At 41.2% G+C, this 21,950-nt stretch overlaps 1 protein-coding gene across 1 annotated transcript in view; it reads left to right on the top strand.

Annotated features, from left to right (window-relative positions):
* Nucleotides 1–21,950, top strand: part of thsd7ab (thrombospondin, type I, domain containing 7Ab) — a 131,175-nt gene that overhangs the window by 94,414 nt on the left and 14,811 nt on the right. Inside the window, exons 18-24 of the mRNA XM_029451126.1 lie at nt 488–641; nt 2,203–2,344; nt 6,871–6,986; nt 7,572–7,689; nt 10,888–11,033; nt 12,229–12,403; nt 19,163–19,336. Coding sequence (XP_029306986.1) covers nt 488–641; nt 2,203–2,344; nt 6,871–6,986; nt 7,572–7,689; nt 10,888–11,033; nt 12,229–12,403; nt 19,163–19,336 — 1,025 coding nt within the window. The remainder of the gene's footprint in view (nt 1–487; nt 642–2,202; nt 2,345–6,870; nt 6,987–7,571; nt 7,690–10,887; nt 11,034–12,228; nt 12,404–19,162; nt 19,337–21,950) is intronic.

The raw sequence follows: 21,950 nt of genomic DNA, 5'->3' as shown, positions 1-21,950 counted from the left end.
ACACAGGGACATCACAAGATGTCAACACCCACACACCTTGTGATGATCAAGTCTAGGTTCTCAGGTTCACGGTGAGTCAAAGCGCTAATGAAAGGGGACATTATCTGTGAACATAGTGGCAGTCTGTTTAATTTGGCTGCTGGATAGTATACAAACTAATTTAGAGGAAGACATTCTAGAAATGTGTCAGTTGAGGAAAACCTGGATTCAGATACAAATAAAAACAACACATGGAGCAAAATAATAGCTTGTTGTACTCTATCTATTCATGTCTTGTCATATTTTCTCTGCATTAACTTTACTTGGTTAAAACCAACTGGAGTTTGTGTTGCTGTGACATAAATACAACAGACCTCCCTCACCCTGAGGGACACGTCCCAGTACTCTATGTGCTTTCCAACTCCATAATGTTTGACTCTCTTGTTCTGTGGAGCACAACTGCAGCTAAAATAAGGTCAAATTCAGTGTCTGCCCACCCATCCCACAGGTGCATGCTCAACACTATAGACGGACCTTCCGAGTCTGTGGAGGACTACCTGTGTGACCCGGAGGAGATGCCCCTGGGTGCCAGGGAGAGCCGGCTGCCCTGCCCCGAGGACTGTGTCCTCAATGACTGGGGCCGCTGGAGCCGCTGCAACCTGGTGAGAGCCGAAGCTAGATCAGAAAGCAGCAGCTCAGCTGTCTGCCACAGATATGAGACTGTCAGTATTCTGTGAAGCCCATTGAGATTTATCTTGACGTCTTTTTCTTGTCAGAAATATTTTCTCTGAGGCTCAAGGAATTCAAAGCGTAGCCGCACTGTATCATTGTGAGCAGTGTGTGAATCTTTGTCAACTGGTTATTTCTCGTCCACCAAGGAGGAATAAAAGAGATGTATGAACTGGGAAACAGGAGAAAAATGGCTTATATATCACCTATATTACACTGTAGTCACTGTGCAACCAGTAGGGAAGGAAGATGATTTATGATGAAGACTCAGAACTCCTGAGCAGGTTTTCAGATTTACATTTTGTGACACACACACACACACACACACACACACACACACACACACACACACACACACAACCCTCTCTACATCAGCAGTGATGTAGTGGCAAACATAAAGCCTGCTAAAATATTACCCCTAGTTTGGATCGTCATTTGGCAGACAACCACAAACAGTGAAAGTAATTAGTTATATTTTGAGAAAAATATGGATTTATGATCAAATTATTTAGCAAGATACTTGACGCTACGAGGTATTTAGTTCATAAACTTTCATTCCGGCCTTAAAGTTGATTGTAAAATGAGTAGAGCATGAGAATTTATCTCCCTCTAAATCATGACCTGAGAGTCCTTTTTCCAACTCGCTGTAAAATATGAAGACTTTGCAGATTGTGTTTTGTTAAGAGACACCTACGCCTGATGTAATCACAGCAACAAAGCACACATCTCCAGGCTACAGCATGTACACAATCTTCCTGCAAAACCTGCAAGGCGTTAGAACATATTTCCCAGACACTTTCGATTTGTGGTAAAAAAAAAAAAAACATTTTAACTGCTCTGGTGTCTCCTGCTGTTCTCTCAGCAGCACCCTGGCCATTGTTAATCACACCCCATTCTCTTCCAAAGTGCTTGACACACCGACTTCCCACACTTCCAATCTCGTACAGTGGCAGCAGCGGGGCCTCTCGCATGTTTTATTCATCGTACCAGAGATGGAGTTATTCAAAAGGCTGTCATTTTCTACCCCGACTATCTTCTTCGCAATGACCGCGTGGAATCTGGTGGTTTGCCATTCCTGCAGAGCATCCGTTTCTGCCCTCCTGTCATTCATTTAGAAATTCCACATTCTGGGAATGCCATAAGAGAGGAGGGAAAGGATCTTTATTTATTTATAGAAATACAACAAGAAAACATCCCTCCAGGGATAAGGCCTATGTGGACTTGGTGAGGGGGTGGGGGGGTGGGGGGGCTGAATTCTAAATGAATTGTTGCCCAATAAGCTGGGAAATACTCCAGAACTGGGCAAACACATTTATCTCCTTTTAATGTTCATAGAATATAGATATCAGTGCAGCAGGAGCTCTGTGTCTTAGTCCCAATTCAGAGATATGTCTGTACTCAGTTCTTATCACTCCCTGCAATATGGACTGCTTAGTAATTTATGCATTTTTAGAAAGATCTTTGTTAGTTTCTAACGGGGAGTCTCTGTTGCAGCCATGTACCAGAACCAACAGTCGAGTGCGAACGGCGTATACGCTCCGGTCTCCCGGTGCGGGGAGGCAGTGTCCAGACACGACCGACAAGGAAGCCTGCAGCCTGAACCTCAACTGTTTCAACTATTTCTACAACATCACAGGTAAAGGAAAAGTAAAATGATGAACTGCCTTCATAAAGGCACAGTGGGCAGGATTCATTTCTCTCTGTAAGGTCATTAAAACTGTTTGTGGAAGACGTGCTGCTGTACGTGCCTTGTTTTTTGAATGGAGCCGTTTTGAGGGCTGCTGCCACGGGTTTGTCAGGATGAATGTTTCTCAACTTCAACCAAATCACTAATCTGAAAACAGCCCTTGAAATTGAGGATTTAAATCTCTCGTTTCAGAATGAGCTCCTCGTCTGTTTTAACAGCAAGAGGAGCGATCGATAAATTACTCATCTTATCATTTGTGTGTGTCTCGGTGTAAGGTGATTGAGAACCTTGTGTTGTATAATGATGTAATGTTAATGAAGCTGTTTTATGTCTTTCTCACAGCTGCTCTTTGCACATCTCTCTGATCACACGCATGTTTTATTCAGGTTCAATGGACACTCATTATGTTTTGCTGCAAATCCCTAACAATCCTTAAAGCCTTGAAGATGCCAAGTACAAATACAACCTTTGACTGTTTGGGTTACGTACCTTTCCACCTTTTTGATCTACTTTAAACTGCTTTAAACTTTAAGTAACTGATTGACTGAAGCATGAACGTTGACGTATCAACTATTACATTTGTATGGCAGTTGTTCTAACACATCCAGCAGTCACGGTGCAACATTATCATTTGGAGTTGTGTTTCTGGCCACCTCATGAATGTAAGTCCAATATTCAGTCCAAAGTCAAATTGATTCAAGTCGAGTAGAGCGGTAGAAACGTGGCTAAAATGAACCAAAACAGCCGATTCAGGTGATCATTTGCTGTGGCTTTATCTTAAGTGACAACTTTCACACTGTTTTCACATTGTCGTTTTATACATTGTTAAAAAAATCTAATTCTTCGGCTGCTTCGAACAGAAAGATTTGAACTGGCAGCCTTGCCGAGCTCCCCTCTCTAATCTGCAGGATATCACACCTCCGTATCATATGTCACAGAGGCTACTCTTTTATATTTCATGCTGGAAACTGAAACAAACTACTTCAATAAAGATGGGGGGGGGGGAAAAAGGAGAGATTGGCAGCGTTCCTATATTTCGTTTGGATTTGTTGTGTTGCCTTTATTTTTGCTGCCCTAAATTCTCAACCAGCACACCCTCCTCCTCAGTCTTCCTTTTGTGCTATTACACTGGGAGACATGACATATAATCCCTACTGCTGGGTTCACAGTAGTTTCACCAGCGTATATGTACATAATATACGAGTAGAGATTATTATTTGGTAAAGCGCTCTTTTTTTTTTCTTTGTTAATGCCGAGACCATCCAAGCTGCTCCTTCCCTTCCTTCAGTTTGTCTTTTTTTCTTGCTGTCTCCCTCTCAGTCTCTTACTGTCGCTCTTTCTTGTTGCAATCTCCCTATTTTCAGTCCCCAGAGTGCCACAAAGCTCCTCAGCAGAAGGAGACACAATTCCCTGAGTCGAGCTTGCAAACGAGTTCACTGCAGCTAAAAACAGCCACTCATCTTCGTCAGCGGATGGCACACTTCATAAGTGATACCTCAGCCTCCCTATTGTTGCAGGCACCCAAAGTCTGGAATAAAATGTTGTCTTTCCACTTCACAGAAATTATTTTTTTGTTGAGGCCCAAGGTTCAGCCTCTCTGCAGCTCTGGATTTTTTTTTCTGGTGAGGTTTATTTGGGGAAAACTTGAATTGATGTTGCTTTTAAATCCTGGTTATTTAACTGAAATCTGACCGGCCGGCCACACAGCTCGCTTATGATGCTGGCATGAAAGAATACTGATGGCAGCCAGATTTATTGGATTTAAGTGAGCTGTTATAAACCTTCAATGGCCTCTTTGCTGACAAAGTAATCATCTGCTGTGGACAGTGATCTCCGCCTGCCAGAAGCTATTTAGAGTCTTACTCAAAACACACGCAATGATTCTTTTGAAGGTTCAGTGTGTAGGATTTAGTGGCATCTAGGGGTGAGTTTGAAGATTGCAGCAAACTCAGCACCCCTCCGCTGACCCCTCCCTTTTCAAATGTGTCGGAGGACTATCAGCTTCTCTCTGCCAGTGTTTTACAGTTCTGTACTGTAGAAACATGCCGTTACAACACGGCACACTCTGTTGAAGACGACCTGCTCCCTATGTAGGTATGAAGAGCTCATTTCTAAGCTAACGACAACACAACGATTCTTAGGTTCAGGTGATTATTCATAAAAAAAAGCATAGTTATGAATATTATATTCCATTTCTGCTAATACATCCCCCTAAATGTACCCACTGGTCCTCAAGGCTTTTCGGTGTGACTTGAGTTTTGTGGCAGAAGGGTGCAACAAAGGCAATGAGCTGAAGTCAAAGTTACAATATGGGAAGCACAAGGCGTTCTTGCCATTCTGCTGAGTCATCTGGGAGCCCATAGTGGTTCATTTATATGCATGGCACTCCCATCCTAAAAGATCTATCCACAGTGCAGCGAAGGCATGAGAATTTTTTGTTTATGTCAGCATCGTGGCGATAATTAATTTGATATGTCAATAAACCGTATGAAAGAAATCTACAAATTAATTAATATTTTATATAAAAATGCTCATATTTTTGCTTTCTGGAACCCAGTTTATATCAGCATATAAAACCTTGAGCTAAACAACTTTCAAAGTAACATGAGGCAACATGGTGTGACAGTTCATTTCCTTCTTCACCTTTAAAAAGCTGAGACACACCACGCTTGTTCCTCACTGTCTGCGATGTATTCATTGTGAAGTGTAAAGAATTTGTGACAGCTGATGCATTTGAACACTTTTAGCGTCTCCTTGTGTTTTGTCCCGCCACATCATCCTGCATCAACTGAAAAAACATCTAACCACAGAAGTGAAACGCTGCTTCCTTCTGACTTGAATAAATGCTCCTCTCCTTTTGCTTCCTGCTCCCGTCTAAACCATGGCTCCCTCTCACCTGCATCCCTAATCGGTTTGCACCCAGGGTGGTAAAATCAACAGCAGCCACCTGCCGATAGCTGGTAAATATTAGCTATATGTGGTAAAGTTGTGAGCTCTACTGACAGAAAACAGTCATCGTATGAAGGTCATATTTTATATTTGAGTGAAAAGTGAATGTTGGCGTTTAACAGTTACATGACGGCTAGTGGATGAACATGTTTTCAACCATCATCTTGTACAATTACAAAAACTCATTTTGAAATGTCTCACCCATATTTGTGTACCAGCATTTCTCTATCAAGCGTGAATATCCAAATCATGAGAGTAATTATACAACCATTTAATGTTGTCCTTTGCAGGTAAATGTGTCTGGAGATTTTGCACTGAATCGTACTTAAAGCTGCCATTATGAATATTTTTCAATTCATTAATTGATCAAATGACTATATGTATGCTCGTAGTGATAAACCCACAGAGAATTATCACCCAACTCTGCTGGTCCCCTCAGCTATAAGGAGCATTTCAGTCATTTCAGCACATTGTTTTGGTTTTTCCAGCCTGCAACTGTATTGTGTTTAACACTCACTCTCACAACTCTCATCAGTTTGTTTTCAGATGCAGCCGGAAGCTGTTCTCAGTGAAAACTCTCTAAAAGCCCACTGTACACTACCTGCCCAGCACTAAAGGACAGAAAGGCAAAGTTAGCCACTTCCTGGTGAACACAGTGGAGCATTTATTAGCTAAAAATCCAGATATTTCCCTCAGGAGTTGGTGGAGAGCGAAAGGAGAACGAATATATTAGAATTACATTCGTCAGGTGGCGAATGCTAATGTTGCTCTATGTCTGCTGCATGTGTAAATAAGCAACTGTTTGCTAATAAATGTGGCATATCAATTTAAAAGGTGATGGTATGGTAATTTCTTCTGCTTTAACCTCCAAGTGGCCATATAATCAGTGCAGATTTAAATAAATAATAATTCTCCTGATTTGACTGCGCTGAAGCTTGACTCGATTTGAGAAAACATTCAAGTTGTTCTGGTAAAAAAAAGATAAATGAGACACTTGCATACTGACACATTTGTGTCATTGAGCAGTCGGACTTGAAAGACAATTTGGCATAGAATTTAAGAGGACTTGTAACTTGACTTGAGACAGATTTGACTTACCGCTCAAGAAACTTAAAAGCTATGATATTAGCATTGTTGTAAAATGTGATTTTCCTACAGTTACTACGTTCAAAGAAGATCTGTTGACAGGTGAGACAGGCTTACTGAGCTGGTGTAGCTCAGTAAGCCCTGACCACCTGGTTTGGTATATAATGTGCCAGCATTAACGCACATGGCTGCATTAGAGTCAGACCAAGAAACAATAAACTTCCAAATACAATCAGTGTATTTCTCAATGCAACAAAGTTCCCTTTGTGTGATGCTCAGTGGCTGCAGGACTGTGGTTGTACTGGGCATCATTATGTATGTAATGTAGAAATGCTACCGGTACTAAAGTGTTGGAGATTGTCTGATACACTTATATTGTCAGTTTTATGAACATTAACTGCAACATTATATAAAAGTGATTATCTTGCTTTTCTCTTCAGACTGGAGTACATGTCAGCTGAGTCCTAACGCCGTGTGTGGGAGCGGCATCAAGACCCGGATGCTCGATTGTGTTCGCAGCGACGGCAAATCAGTCAATTTGAAATTTTGTGAAGAGGTGAGACGTGCAAAAATTCCTCAAGTGTCTCCTTTTTATACTTAGACTTTTGTTTTTTTGCACAGTTTAGTGTTTATTGTCTTTCCTTGATGCACATGTGTTTCTAAATGACTTAATCACATCACACTTTACAATATATTACCGTAATATTCCAGTACTTTTGGTTCGCACAGCTGCATGAAATATTCAGAAGTATTCCCATGCAGAGATTGTTGTCGTTGCTTCAGGCTGAGAGTTTTATTCATTTATATTGTGTCTGGGCTCCCTGTAATTGTAGCCAGCGGGCTGTGGCAGAGCCGTCCCCACAGCTATTTAACCCTTGGCCCACTTCATCATCTGGCTCATTCACAAAAACACATTGTGTCAGAATGGCTTTCACAGCAGCCTCAATATTGCAACCTTGCTGCCCTGATGCTGCCCAGCCCAGTCTGTCCCCTGCCAGAACAAAGGCTTTTGGGAATTGTAGTGCTCATAGGTCAAGCTGCTGTCAGGCCGTAACAGATTGAGTTGGCTGTGCCGCAACTGTTGTGAATGGTTTGATGATTTGTCATGAATTAACCTCTCCGTTTCCTTCATGTGCTGCAGTTGAATTTGGAGAAGAAGTGGCAGATGAACATCTCCTGTGTGGTCGAGTGTCCCGTCAACTGTCAGCTGTCGGAGTGGTCGGCGTGGTCAAAATGTTCACAAACATGCGGACTAGAAGGTAAGACTAGAAGAAGATCAACCTTAAACTGTTGTTGACATTTAGCTGACATTTTTATCTTAAGTAATTTCCAGTGTGATCAAACAACTGGCGTGCAAGAATAAAAAGCTGTAACCTTGTACTAACGAGACACCTTCTCACTGTAAATTAAGCATCATACACAATGATCACTGCATTAATATGTATTTATATTACACTTTCAATGTACATTAATTAGATAAAATAGGCAAAGCAATCAAATTCAGGAAAGAATCTACAACAGAAAAGCAAATAAAGAACAAGCTCAAGGACAAATAATAAAACATCTTAACATTAAAGCTACTGGTCTATTAATGATTTTGTAGAGATGATATAAAAGTTGATGCCGAATTAGAATCACCTCATAATCTTGATTTGGCAAATGGCCAAACACATCAAGTCCCTGAATTTCAAACAGACAACAGGGGCCAGCGAAGCAGCTCAAATGGGTTTAGCCTCTTAAACCTCTCTGCATCTGGTTCAGTCATAACAAACTCATGCTGTGCAGACAAACATTGCACAGAATGAGTCACATATTTAAAAAAAATAATAATAATTTTTGAGTCTGAAGTCTTGGGTTTGAATACTTCACTCAGTGTAACAATCATGTGGCTTTAGTGAAGAGTTAGAACAAGCTGTGTGTAGGAATGTCAGGTAGTGTGGAATGAAAAGATACAATCTCGACAAGCGGTGATCGCAGGTGTGTCATTGGATCTCACTTCCCAGAGATCCGAACAGTGTCGCCTGGTCCAGGGAATGCCGCCACAAACACCCAGTTTGTAAAACCCAATTACGTCTGACAGACGTTTATTTAAAGGTGCAATTGCCACTACGTGACGCACTCCCCCTCCCTCTTCCATTGACGTGTGCAACTTTCAGTGGACCCTTCTTGCAATAGCAGGTCGAAAAGGTATGGTAGGGGTAGAAGGAGGGAGTTATGTGATTGTGGATGCCGTCCTTCTCTTGGACGGATAAAAAAAATTAAAAGGATAAAATGGGTCGCCAAATTTACTTGGGCGTTAATATAAGTTAATATACCTGGGCGGCCCACCCGATTAAAGTCTTAGTGTGGGAAACACTGATAGCGCTACTAGAGGTCATAAACTCCATAGTATAAATAAAAGATTGAAGGTTGAAAGGTTCACAACAAACAACATTTTGGTTGATCTCCTCTCCATTAAACACAAAATAATAAGTTAATCAGTTAATATGTCCAACAGCAAGGGTCACATCTACCCCTGGTGTGCTTGAAATAAATATAACAATGTCATCAAGTAGATGACAATAACAGCGTTAATGTAGTGTGACAATGTGAAGGGGCGGACCTGAGGTTAATTATCATGACTCTCATTAAGATCCAGCTGATATTCTCATCTCATTATTCTTTGTGTGAGAGTTGATGCAGCTCAGAAAGCCTTGAACATTTGGTTTGATGACTGAATGGCTGTGAGTTCAATTCCTGGCTGCATCTTTAAATGTGTAAGTTAACTGTATTTCATGTTTGTTGCACAAAAAGAAATTGAGTACAGCTGAGAAACAGGCGTTACCTTTGGCTGACAGTCCCATGGCTGCTTGTAACAAAAAAGAATCAAATACAGAAAATGCAACAGAGTCATCTTTATGATGCCCAGCACTAGAAGACTCGGCAGCCCCGAGTTGCAAATGTATACAAGTATGAATGTGCAAGTAAAGAAACATACAGATATTTCAAGGAGCCTGCAAACCTAAATCTTAAAAAAGCATGTAAACTTACATTACCGGTCGTTTGTAAGGAGCCTATTGCGTCAACATTTTTCTGTGCAACTGTGCGACTCCACACCAAAGTATTAAAAAAAAAAGTGCCGTGGTGTGTATGTGTGAGTAAAAATATGCATGCTCAGCAAAACGTGCTTGCTTGGATAACTTAAAAAGTCCCATGTCAGACACTTTCTGCTCCCGCTGGAGACATTTGGCCAGAAAAACTCACAAAAGCAAAAGAGAGGAAGTGTTTATTTAAGGGTCTTCCCCAATGACTGGCGAAAATGTGTACTCCTGTTGCCTGGTTCTTGTTCTTTGAGGTTCACACAATTGATTCTGTCCCATTACATCTTCCTGCTCCTCAGGGCTGTGGGGAGCGCTTTGAAGAAGAGCCGCTGCAGAGATAGTTGATAAATCATAAGGAATAAGATAAAAATTCAAGAAAGGCTGAAAGAGCAAAAGGAAACCTTATTTGATGTGTTTTTATGTGTGTGCGCGTGTGTGTGTGTGTGTGTGTGTGTGTGTGTGTGTGTCTGTGTGTGTGTGTGGGATGTTGGAATAAGATATGAGGTCGTACAGTTTGTGTGAATGTGTGGGAAGGCTGAATTGTGTTTTATGTGGTGAGAGGTGTCGTAGGTTGGCAGAGGTGTATTCTGAGGTGAAGAGATTGCTGGGTAGGTAGTGTAAAAGACAAAAGTGGGATTTGCAACAAATGAAAGGGTTTTGTGGGCGGTTTAAAACAGGAAGAAAGGAAGGTTGCATTTTGAAATATATGCACGTGTGTTCAGCGTTTCTGTGTCAAGTTTTCTAATTCATAGCTTCAATCTTGCACTTAAATCAAACAGTCTCTGAGGTGTTCGCTGCTTTAATGTTCTGGATTATTTAAAGAGAATTTGCTGATTGATGTCGAAGAAAATAAATTTTACTCAAGTGGACCAAGAACCAATCAAGATGGCAGAGAAAAAGTGCAGCATTTATGTTAAGTGAAGTGCTGTTTTGCACAGCAAGATAAATTTAACGCCTTCAAAACAAACACATGAATTTAAAATGAGCTGTTTACAGAAGGAATAGATGGCTGTGTGGTAAACCATAATGGTCACTTTATGTGCCAAAGTCTGTCTACATTTAGTTTATTGTGCATAAAACACAGCCACTTTGCAGTCTGTATAACTGCATTATTTAAGAAAGAAATCAAAACCTCTAAAGGAAAATGTATCTTCTATCGTGCTAAAAAACCACAAGACTCAAGTTTCCATACTGGGACAGAGAGGACACTGTTGATGTTTATGCTAAAAGTGCTATTGAGGTGCTATTTTTTATGAGGATGACATATAATATGACGACAGACATTCAAGACTTTGCATGTAAAAGAAAATGACATTCGGCACAGCTAGAAAAGATAATAGTAATACACTGATGATGTCACTTCCTGTGTGTTTCCAGGTAAGATGTGGCGGAGGCGGTCGGTGGTCCAGGCCTCGCAGGGCGACGGTCGGCCCTGCCCTTCTCAGATGGAGCAGTGGAAGCCCTGCCCTGTCCGACCCTGCTACCGCTGGCAGTACAGCCCCTGGTCCGAGTGTCGGGTGGAGGTACGTCAATAATTCATGACATTATACCGTAATCCAGGGGCATTAAATATTAATGATCCCATTGACCTCTGTCAGCTACAAGAAATGCATCTTTGACACGTCCATGGCGCAGCTGAGATCAATACACGCATGAGTTTGAGCCAAAAAAGAGGATTTTAGAAGCGCCTGGAAAAAAATAATGGAGTCTAAAGTATTGATGAACAACCCCATAGAAACCCTGCCCATGAGATGGACAGTAAAAATCAATCTAATGCACTTTTAACGCTGATGCATTACTGTAAACCAATACCTTTGCCAAGAAATTTGGCAGCCTTTACACTTCATTTTGAATTATGTGCCACCAGGTCGGATTATTAAAACAGTCCGCTGCATCACTTTCTGACATAAAAGAAAACTTTGCAAGTATGGGTGCAGTTTTATGGGACTAAAGGGAGACATGTAGCCGCTTATAATTCATTTAGGTCACTTGTTCCTCTCAATTAACTCTGTCAAGTGTCCAATAATTAATTGAATACTTTTAATGTGAAGTGGCAATAGTAGGAAAGCAGCAGTCAGTGAAGTGGACACAAACCTTTGAGATATGTTCAGCAGTGATACATCCCCAACAAAGACATGGCAGAACCTTTGAATTAGTGTTTGAATAATGAGCTTCTTTGTGCAGATTTTAATTACATGAGTGTGATTGATTTTTCCTTTGATTTCACAAGCTGGACTGAAAACTTAAAACTCCTCTCTGCTCAGAAAGATTTTCTCTAAATATCTTCCACGTTGATTGGTATTGATTTGATAATGGAAATCAATACGGGATAGTGCGTTTCACCTTCATTAAATGTTGGGGCGGACAGGCCCATCAGTCGTAGATAGCAGCTTTAAAGTGTGATTAATATTTTATACAGTTGATGTTTATATGCACTTTGCAAAAGGAAGCACACATTAATGACATAAATATATACTTTTAAACAACATCATTATTTATCATCCACTCTGTTTATTGTAATTTGGACATACAAGTCATCTTTTTTGTTAGTGGTCTCCTTAATATGACTTTGAGTTATCAATTAAAACGGCTGATGGACTAAATCTGCACCCAAAGCTATAATAAACCAGTATTAAGCTGTAGGTTCAGCTCCCCTCTCTCACTGTGGTAACTCATCATCCTCCTCCTTCTTCTTCTATAATGTTCCTGTCCTGTCAGAGTGTGGTGTGCGGACACGGCATACGCTACAGGAACCTGACCTGCTTCGTGTCGGACGGCTCCGGCTCCGGCGAAGGCAGCTTAGTGGACGAGGAGCTGTGCAACAGCCTGAAACTGGCCATCAACGGAGACAATCCCATCAACCTGAAAGAGGCCTGTACCCTTCCCTGCCCAGGTAATGACACTGCTCATTTTGAGCTTCCTGTGCTGCATGAGGCACATTGTTCTGTGTTTGGTCATGACTTTGCAGATTAGAAGCGCTGTTAGCAAACAAAGGATGTTTTCGCAAAACCTTTGTTTCAGGGCTGCACGATTATGGCCAAAATCTTTTTTTCACCAATCACTTGGAGATCTAAATTAAGACGCCAGATTAACAAGTATGTGCTCTTGTAAACAACTCCGGGCGTAAACAGTTGAATCATAAAGACATTGGTTGTATAGATATGAATGGTAATGACACGGCAAAAAAGGTTAAACCCACAAAGCAGCGAGACAGCTTAGCCTCAGGCCAGTCAGCACCGGCGAGAGGATCCTCCTGAAAACCGATATTTGCACCGATTCAGTGATTGAAAGTTTATATGGTTCGTAGAGATTGTCGACACACACTGAACACAATTTTCCACCAGAGTTCAGTGCAGCCATGAACATTAGAGCTCTAAACAAATGTCTAAGTGAAATATGAATCAAGATTGATTGATTTATGGATAAGTGAAATGTTCCGAACCCTTTTGCATTGCAGAGCCGCTCTCGGGTTCAACCAGCAGAACGCAGAAGTCACTTTGCGACGCGTAACGCAGTCGACACTTGTCAACCGTTTTGATTTATATCACAAAGAAGCCACTAAAAATACTTTGGGTACAGGGTAGATTGTATTAGTTCTAACCAATAGCACTCAGTATCTATTCATGACCTTTAAAGTGAGCGGTAGGAGCATACCTGGAGGCAGAATAAATGGACTACATTATACAGTCGCAAATGCTTTGTACAACTACGCTGTTTTATGCGAGTTCCATTTACCGGTAGGTACTGCATTTCATTGCCTGTCTGAGAGCCCTCGACTCTCCTTTGCAAGGTAAGAAGTCTTCATTGTACTTGACTTGCAGATTTGGGTCTTTACTTCCAGTCTTATCCATTTTGTCCCAGTTAATTTGATTTGTATCCCCAGTTCTTACCATGAAGGATCAGAGATATAAATCTGCAGCTACTTCTTTTCATCTCACAGTTAGAAGTCTCACAAGGAAGAGTCCAAAAACACTGGTGCATTTGTCAAAATATGATCCCTCTCAGGCCTCCCATCAGCCAACGCTATTAGGTGTGTTTGCTGAAGCGCCAGAGGCACCACTGTCAGGGACTATTTTAGTTTTTACGTGGAAGGCACACACTATTTGGACCACCTGGTCTTTCAGTGAAATAGACCGAGAAGTGAATCCAAATGGAAGCTGTGACCCCTTCAATTCAATGTGTTCCCTTTGTACAGTTTAGAAACATCGAAACAAAGTGATTAAAACACACACACACACACACACACACACACACACACACACACACACACACACACACCCACACACAAAGAGATAAAATAACACAGAAAAAAAAGGGGTGCAATCAATAATCCGTGTGGGTGAGATAACAAAAACCCTAAGGGCTGATACAAAAGACAAGATGGCAAGCTGAGCAACAACCTCACTGAATAGCAATCTGGTGTGCTGTAAATGACAATAAAGTGTAGATTTTATGCATTTATTCATCTCACATCTGAAAGAAGCTGCTGATTGAGAGAAGAACAGATTGAAGAAGTGTTTTCAACGTCGATGTGAATCGAGGTGCAGCTCCATACTTGTTATACTTACTATGGATAAGGAAGTTAATATTGCACGTTTCATACATGAAGGCAATTCAAAGGGATTTTAATATTGCATGAAAGGCGTTAAATAAGAAATACAGATCAAGACATCAAAAACACAACATGTAAAGAATAGAAGCAAAATTCAAGCTGAAAGAAGTTCAAGATTTATGATCAATTGATTGTTCACAGAGCCCCGCCCTGCACATGTTTTCATTCTCGCTCTGCTCATATTCAGTTTACAATAATACCAGTGACAGAATTATATCTTGATATTCTAACACATTTTTGAAACAGTGGATCACTGATTGATAGACTAAAGCAGGCTCCTCATGTCTACCCTTTGAAGAAATTACAAATGTAATTGTATCATCTGTAGCTAGCTAGCTAATTAAAGCTAACTTCATGAGTTAGTTGAGAACTGCACATGATACCATGCTAACAGAGTGAAGCTAAAACTGCACGTCCGAGGAAAAATCTCAGTAGTTGATCATCCTCATGTCTGATTCAGGAAAATAAAGAAGCAGCTTAGTAGTGCAGAGATAATTAGCTCTAGCATTACAAGAAGAACTAGAAGGGCACTCACGATTTGTGCATCTGCCCCTCAAAATTGAATTAAATGGTTCTTCCTTGGCCCATGTTTCACCCATTCACCATGTTCCATGAAAATCAGATAAGTCCTGCTGTAGTCCTACTGTAGTCCTGCTGTAGTCCTGCTGTAGTCCTACTGTAGTCCTACTGTAGCCCTGCTGTAGTCCTGCTGTAGCCCTGCTGTAGTCCTGCTGTAGCCCTGCTGTAGTCCTACTGTAGCCCTGCTGTAGCCCTGCTGTAGTCCTACTGTAGCCCTGCTGTAGCCCTGCTGTAGTCCTGCTGTAGCCCTGCTGTAGTCCTGCTGTAGCCCTGCTGTAGCCCTGCTGTAGTCCTACTGTAGTCCTGCTGTAGTCCTGCTGTAGCCCTGCTGTAGTCCTACTGTAGCCCTGCTGTAGCCCTGCTGTAGTCCTGCTGTAGCCCTGCTGTAGCCCTGCTGTAGTCCTACTGTAGTCCTGCTGTAGCCCTGCTGTAGTCCTGCTGTAGCCCTGCTGTAGCCCTGCTGTAGTCCTACTGTAGTCCTGCTGTAGTCCTACTGTAGTCCTACTGTAGCCCTGCTGTAGTCCTGCTGTAGCCCTGCTGTAGTCCTACTTTTAGTCCTGCTGTAGTCCTGCTGTAGTCCTACTGTAGTCCTACTGTAGTTCTACTGTAGCCCTGCTGTAGTCCTGCTGTAGTCCTACTGTAGTCCTGCTGTAGTCCTGCTGTAGTCCTACTGTAGCCCTGCTGTAGTCCTGCTGTAGTCCTGCTGTAGTCCAGCTGTAGTTCTGCTGTAGTTCTGCTGTAGTTCTGCTGACGAACAAACAGACCGAACGGAAAATAAAACTTCCTTTGTGGCCGTAATGAGAAAAAATGTAAAATCCCTCTTATTTCATTCTAACATAACTCTGTTAGGCTGCAAAGCTTTTGCATTTGTTAAACAGTATGTTTCATTTTAAACATTACAAAAGGATGAGGACTAATCGATGAGTTTAGGAGATGTAACGTTATCTTGTGTAACGTTGGCGAAGGGTTGCTGGAATGTAAACTCAACCAAATCCAATTAGGGAGCCTGACAACAGTACCCTGAGCTGTCTAAGACCTGCTTCCACACATTAGGTCAGTCTTTGGTTTTGGAAAGGAGATTATAAAAGACACCATCATCGAAACACCTTAAATACCAAGTATCGCTGCATGTACTCTGCTTCAACATGTGTGACTAGTTACGATTTATAAGCTATGACTCGACATTCACTGTTCAGGAGAAGGATTTAAATAATTGACTGCACTTCCAGGTTGCACTTAGTTGTGTATATTACACCTACATGATTGTTGATGCTTTAATACAGTATATGCTATTTAAACTATACATGTATCGTTGTTAAGCAGACTCGGGGGTTGTGTCGAACAAAAACATAAAAGACTGGCGTCGTGTACCATTTGGTTGATTCGTCCCCGCGAAGCTTGATAGTGTGCCATGTGTGCACACATTTTCAGCATGGGTAGCCTCAGCAGGTAACAAATCCTCAAACCTGGCAGTGTTAGAGCTCGATCGACCTGCACAGGATGGCTTTTTCTTTTTTCTTTCAGTGAGTGATTAGGTCTCAGCACTGTCTGTGAGCCGGACATCTGTTGTGATTTACAAGATATGCAACCATGCAAATTAAAAGCTGTGAAGTATTATACAGTACACAGATGTATAGTTTCATTTCATTTACTGAAAGTCCTTGAGTGTTTTATTGCCGTCTGGTTAGCAAACTAAAAAACCTGTCTCGCAGTTTGAGTGTAACTTCTTTTTCCACATAAAGTAGAAATCCTAAAATCAGAAGCGTATTCAACTTACTATAAATCCTTTATTTAGCTCGATGGCAGAGATGAGCAGGCTTTAATTCCCAACTGTTCCCGCTCTTATAAGTATATTTGATCATATTTCAGTAAGATGTCTCCCTGTTAATCTGATCTGTTGATGCTATTTGGTGTTGATGCAAAATCCAGTTTTACATGTTTACATGCTGTCAGGATAACATCAATTCCTACTGCACTATTTCCATCAGTGCAACTCTAAAGTTTCTCGGGTTTTTTTACAGAATACTGTTCTCTCTTATATTAATATAGTAAATGTTAGTCGGTTCTACTTCAGTTTTTAGTTACTGCCATTTCCTGCACATATGTAAATAGCAGAAGCAAGTAGTTTAGTGTAAAAAAAAGTGGGTATTTAGCATAAGCCTTTATCAATTCAAAATATAAGGCAAATGTCATTAAAGTAGCCTATTGACCCTACTTTGATTGACATGTGATATATCAGCTCTGCAGTGCAAAAAGAAAGCACAATATTCGCTTAGAACCAAGGATGTCAACACCCGCTGGAAAAATAGAGGGAGAATCTCACAGATGGGATTATCACTTCAAAGTTCGAGTCTGATGACTTGTTGTCAGGTTTTGTGATGGAGGGTTGTCAACCGTTGGGTTTTATGTAGCTTTGCAGCGTAGAGCAGAGCAGACAGACAGGTGATCTCTGCCCGACACCTGATGGACAGAGTCCTGCAGCTACCAAAAAACAGCAATGGTCTTCATTTTGTCGAGATGCAGCCTCGACATTGTGCTGCCCACAGACATCTGAACATCAGTATTTATTTTAGGCAAATTTACAACATATTTCAATAAGAGAAAATGGAAAGCTGAACCATTTTATGATTCAGCCTGATACGAAGGGTGTATTTTCACACATTGCAGCTTAAATATAAATCTGTTATTTTCCATGTCAGCGGCCCCTGAAGGAAGAATTATTGTAACTTGCTTCTGCCTAAACACAAAATACAAATGTGGAGTTAATTTCGAAAGTGCTATGCGTCTATTTTTTGGTTCCTCGTTCATCATTCAATCTCTCTAAAATATTATTTTTTTCACACCCAAGACTTGTTTAAAAGTACTACGGTTTAAATTAATTTAATTTGTTAAGAGAGTGTTTCCACTGGCGGATTTCATATTTTGGAGAGAGGAAAAAAAGAAAAGCTCATCAGATGTCTGCTGGTCCCCGAGATGGAAAACAGTGAGAAACGCTGCCCTAGATAACAAGTCAGTCCAACCCCTTTTGCCAAACTGCAGGAGCGCTGAAGTATGAAACAGCAATCGAAATCACAGACAGGGACGTACTGTAGTGTGATTTGGGAGGAAATTCAGGGGCTTGTCTGTGCAGGACCGGGGACAGCTTGGGAATTCTGGCAGGTTGCATCCGCACACACACACACACACACTTTAATGCACTGCCACCCTTGACCCATGTTCTATTTCCCCTGCTATTCGATGAGCTACAGTTGTCAGCTGTGATCAAAACCAAACCCGCCCTCGCACTTACACCTTCCTCCTTTCAGAAAACTTTCAAAGCATCTTCACTGTCATGATACAATATGTAAATACATATTCCGCATCTGTATCGCGTACCTTATCATCTCACACAGGTTAAACCGTTCTCATCCTTAGATGAATAGTAAAATTGCTTAAGCACTGCCAAAGTTGTAGATCTGATTTCCACCAAGACACCCACACTAATGCTGCAATGCAGATATTTTTGCACGGCTTAAACTACTTTTTAAAAGTCGAATAAAAGCTATGGAAATGAAATTAAAACAAGAAGTCACCGATTGAGGACACAACTCAATTAATGGCGAAAATGAAATAAAAGGCATCCAATCTGATACATCTAGATGTGATTCTGATTTTGTCAGCTCACCTCCTTAGGCAGGTTTTTCCAAATAATTGGGGCCCTGGTCACATTTTAGTCTCTGTAGAAGGGCCACCCTGCCGGGGGATCTGAGGCTGCACACTGGCTTACAGGAAATTAAAAGATTTGAGATATTGCTCAAAGCCAGCAATTTTATTTTACAGGTCAGGCAGTCATTAAAAAAGTTTCACTGAACAGATAATAGTGAGAAAGGTTTTAAACATTTACACCTGCTTCTTTTTAAACCATGCTATATATATCATTTCAGTTGTTGTACCACTAATTAATCACCTACCGTACGTAGTAACACACCTGACTGCAGTTTAAAGGGAAAGGCTCTTGGTTCATTTCCACATTAATTTTAATTTCAACATTAATTTCCTTAGTGATGTTATTGTTCAGGAATAAATGAGTTTATTTCGTTAAAATGTGTCAGATATAAAATGGATTGTTAAAAACAAACTAACTTTGGAGTTGTGTTGAAAAGGGTTTTAACTAATGATTGTGTTCATTATTAATGAATCTGCCATTAACATTAAGTTTATAAAATGTGAAATATTTTTGAAATATGCCCAATACAACTTCCTTGAGTCCAAGCGGACGTCTTCAAACGTCTTGTTTTATCCAACCAAAAGTCTGGAAATATTCAGATTACAATGATATGAAAAAGAAGAAGGCAGTCTCACATTGGAGAAACTTAAACCAGAAGGTGTTTAGCAATTCTTCACTGTTTTTGCTTGAATTATTTGTGCTCTCCCTTACATTTACAGTCTTGATGATGTGTTTTGTCTCTTCGCCGCCTGCAGGTGAATGCTACCTGATGGAGTGGTCAGACTGGAGCTCATGCGTGAGCATCTGCGTCAGGGGGGCCGGCGTGGACTTTGGTTCGGTTCAGGTTCGCTCTCGAGCCGTGTTGGCCCAGGAGCCTGAAAACCTGCAGCTCTGTCCGGACCAGGTTTGGGAGTCTCTGCCCTGCACAGGTGAGAACACTTTTAATAAATGCAAGCTTATTTCATTGCAAGGGGGGCAAAAAGGTCAGTCTCAGCTTGGGTGGAAGGCAGGAAAACAAGACGGAGAGCTTGTCAGTGCATCAGAGGGCTAACACAGAAAAAACATTTACATTCAGAGTCATAGCTGCAGGCTAACTTAGTCTTCTATCCATCTGAACCTGCATGTTTGGAAACTGGAAACTCACAGAGAGAACTAGGGCTGGGCTTATAAATAATATCTCGATATTTTGAGGCTATGCTATGTACGATTTATACCTCAATATTTTATAATTTCTCTAAAATAACATTACTATTTGATTTAACCCTTTGACCCTGCCAGCTGCTAATCTGAATTTAGAGGGAACACAGTTCTTCTTCTACTAAAGGATTTCTGGTTCTGATTCTGATTCGTATATGTTATTTTAGAGGGCTTTTATTTTGGAATTTTACATCAGAATGTTCTGATATTGAGGAGGTCTGCTATTATTTTGAAGATAAATAGTTTTTTGGAAACAGGACGTTTTTTAAATGACACTTTGACGCGCTTTACTGTCATTGTGAAGTCTTGAGGTCTTTGGAAATTGAGAAATTGAAATAATTATTCACACGATTAAAATGTTAATAAATTCTGAACTACAGTTTGACGTCAGCAGTTGTTTTATTTATTATTTAATATGTATTTATTTAGTTCTATTTATTTATTGACATTGAAATTGCCTATCACGTTCACGAGGAAGGTCGCCTTTATTGTGAAATCAGTTCTTACATGCTCTTGCCGTAACGACCAGTACATGCACGTGCCGGAAAGAAAAGTGAGGGCTAGTTTGACCATTTTTTCCGATGTGGACGCTTCTGAACTCAACACAAACCAGTTTCGCTCACTCGAGACTCTTTCCCTGTTCCTTACTTCCCTCCAGATACAAAAACACAAGGCTCATACGTCAAACACACTTGCTCAGGAGAGGGATAGAGCCGGGAGAGAATTGAAACAAAGTCTCATGCCGGGGGCTTAAAAGAAAAATGAGACAATTTGTACTCTATGTTCACGATCTAGTCATTTCCTACATCATACGTAGTCACAATACATAGAGTATATATCGCCCACGCTTAAAGAGAACATGTTGAGTTTGTGGAAAAGGGATTTGGGGCTGGAATCAGATGTTTTTCTTCTTGCCAGATGACAGTGCTAACAAACATAACTGAAAAAAAAAACTATAGTGCTATCCCCTGTCATCACTTTGTTTTTCCTCTGTACACTGGGTCAATTGGCGCTCTGCCAGATGGGATTTCTCCAGTCAGATCTCCAAACGGAGAAAACCCCCGTGTTCATTTACAGTTGTGATCATTGCGGTTCCCCAGGCACATTAATCACCCATTAGGTGCAGCGTGGGCTGTGAATCACCAGCATCACCAAAGCTCAGTCGCCATCGGCTCATTCTGTAGAGCAGCCGTCCCCCTCCTCCCTCTCCTCCCACTCTTCTTCTCCTCCCTCCCTGGCTACTGTACACAGCCCCACAGCATTATTCACTAGCCTGACCTGGTTCCACAGCAGCACTCAAGGCACAGGGGGGAGGAGTGGCCCAGCAAAACCAGTAAAGAAGGGGGAAGAGCGAGTGGAAGAAGAAGAAGGGGTAGTGATGGAGAAAAGGAGATCAAATAGTGACATTAAAAATGAATTTTGTGGGGGCGCCCCAGCAGCCTAATGGTTGAGGCATGTACTCTCTCTCTCTCTCTCTCTCTCTCTCTCTCTCTCTCTCTCTCTCTCTCTCTCTCTCTCTCTCTCTCTCTCCACGTTTCCCATCGCTCTTTTCTTTTTTCTGCTCCATTGATCATAAAAGTTTATTTTGTCACATGCAGAGGACAACAGTCCTGTTATCTGTATCAGAGTGCATACACAGTGAACTAGTAGGACCATTGATAGATAGAGAGGGGGCATGGATCGAACATAGGGAGGGAAGAGAGCAGGTGAGCTCAGGGAGGGACAGATGAGGAGAAAGGAAACGCACCTGGGGAACCGCAATTTCCTGGAATGTTACAAATATGATATTTGTCAGTTCATAGAGAGTCCAAAGAATGTATTAATAACTCTAGGGAGGGCTTTACAGGCCTGCCGGCTCTGTGAAGCTGTACTCAGGCCCCGTGCTGCTTTGGGCTAAATGCTAACAAGCTCATAATGACAATTTTAATATACTGATGTTTAATTAGCAAGTATAATGTTTCCCATGAAATATCTGTACAAAATGTTATAGCATCCGTCTCACAGATGTTGAAGTATTTCTCTGGATAATTAGAGCTTTGACCTGCTGGTGGCACTAGTTTGGCTAAAAAGTGAATCATAAAGTTTAGCCCCACTCCATTTATTTCTGTACAGTCCCTGAGCAGCTAACCTGAATAGCAATTACTATTTTCCCTCATTAGTGTCCATAGATTCAGGATTTTAGAAGGTACATCCAGCACCTTGCATTGCAGCTCCATTAGTGTGTAAATGTGTGATGAGCACACTGTAAACCCTGTTGGTAACAAAGTGCTATATAACCATATATCCATTTGTAACAGCGTGGTTATAATAAATCTTATGTAAGTTAATAGGCTTTTAAAAACAGCC

Source organism: Cottoperca gobio, chromosome 16, assembly GCF_900634415.1.
Source record: "Cottoperca gobio chromosome 16, fCotGob3.1, whole genome shotgun sequence".
Classification (NCBI taxonomy): Eukaryota; Metazoa; Chordata; class Actinopteri; order Perciformes; family Bovichtidae; genus Cottoperca; species Cottoperca gobio.
Note: the sequence above shows the minus strand (reverse complement) of the source record. Positions and strands in the feature narration are given on the sequence as shown.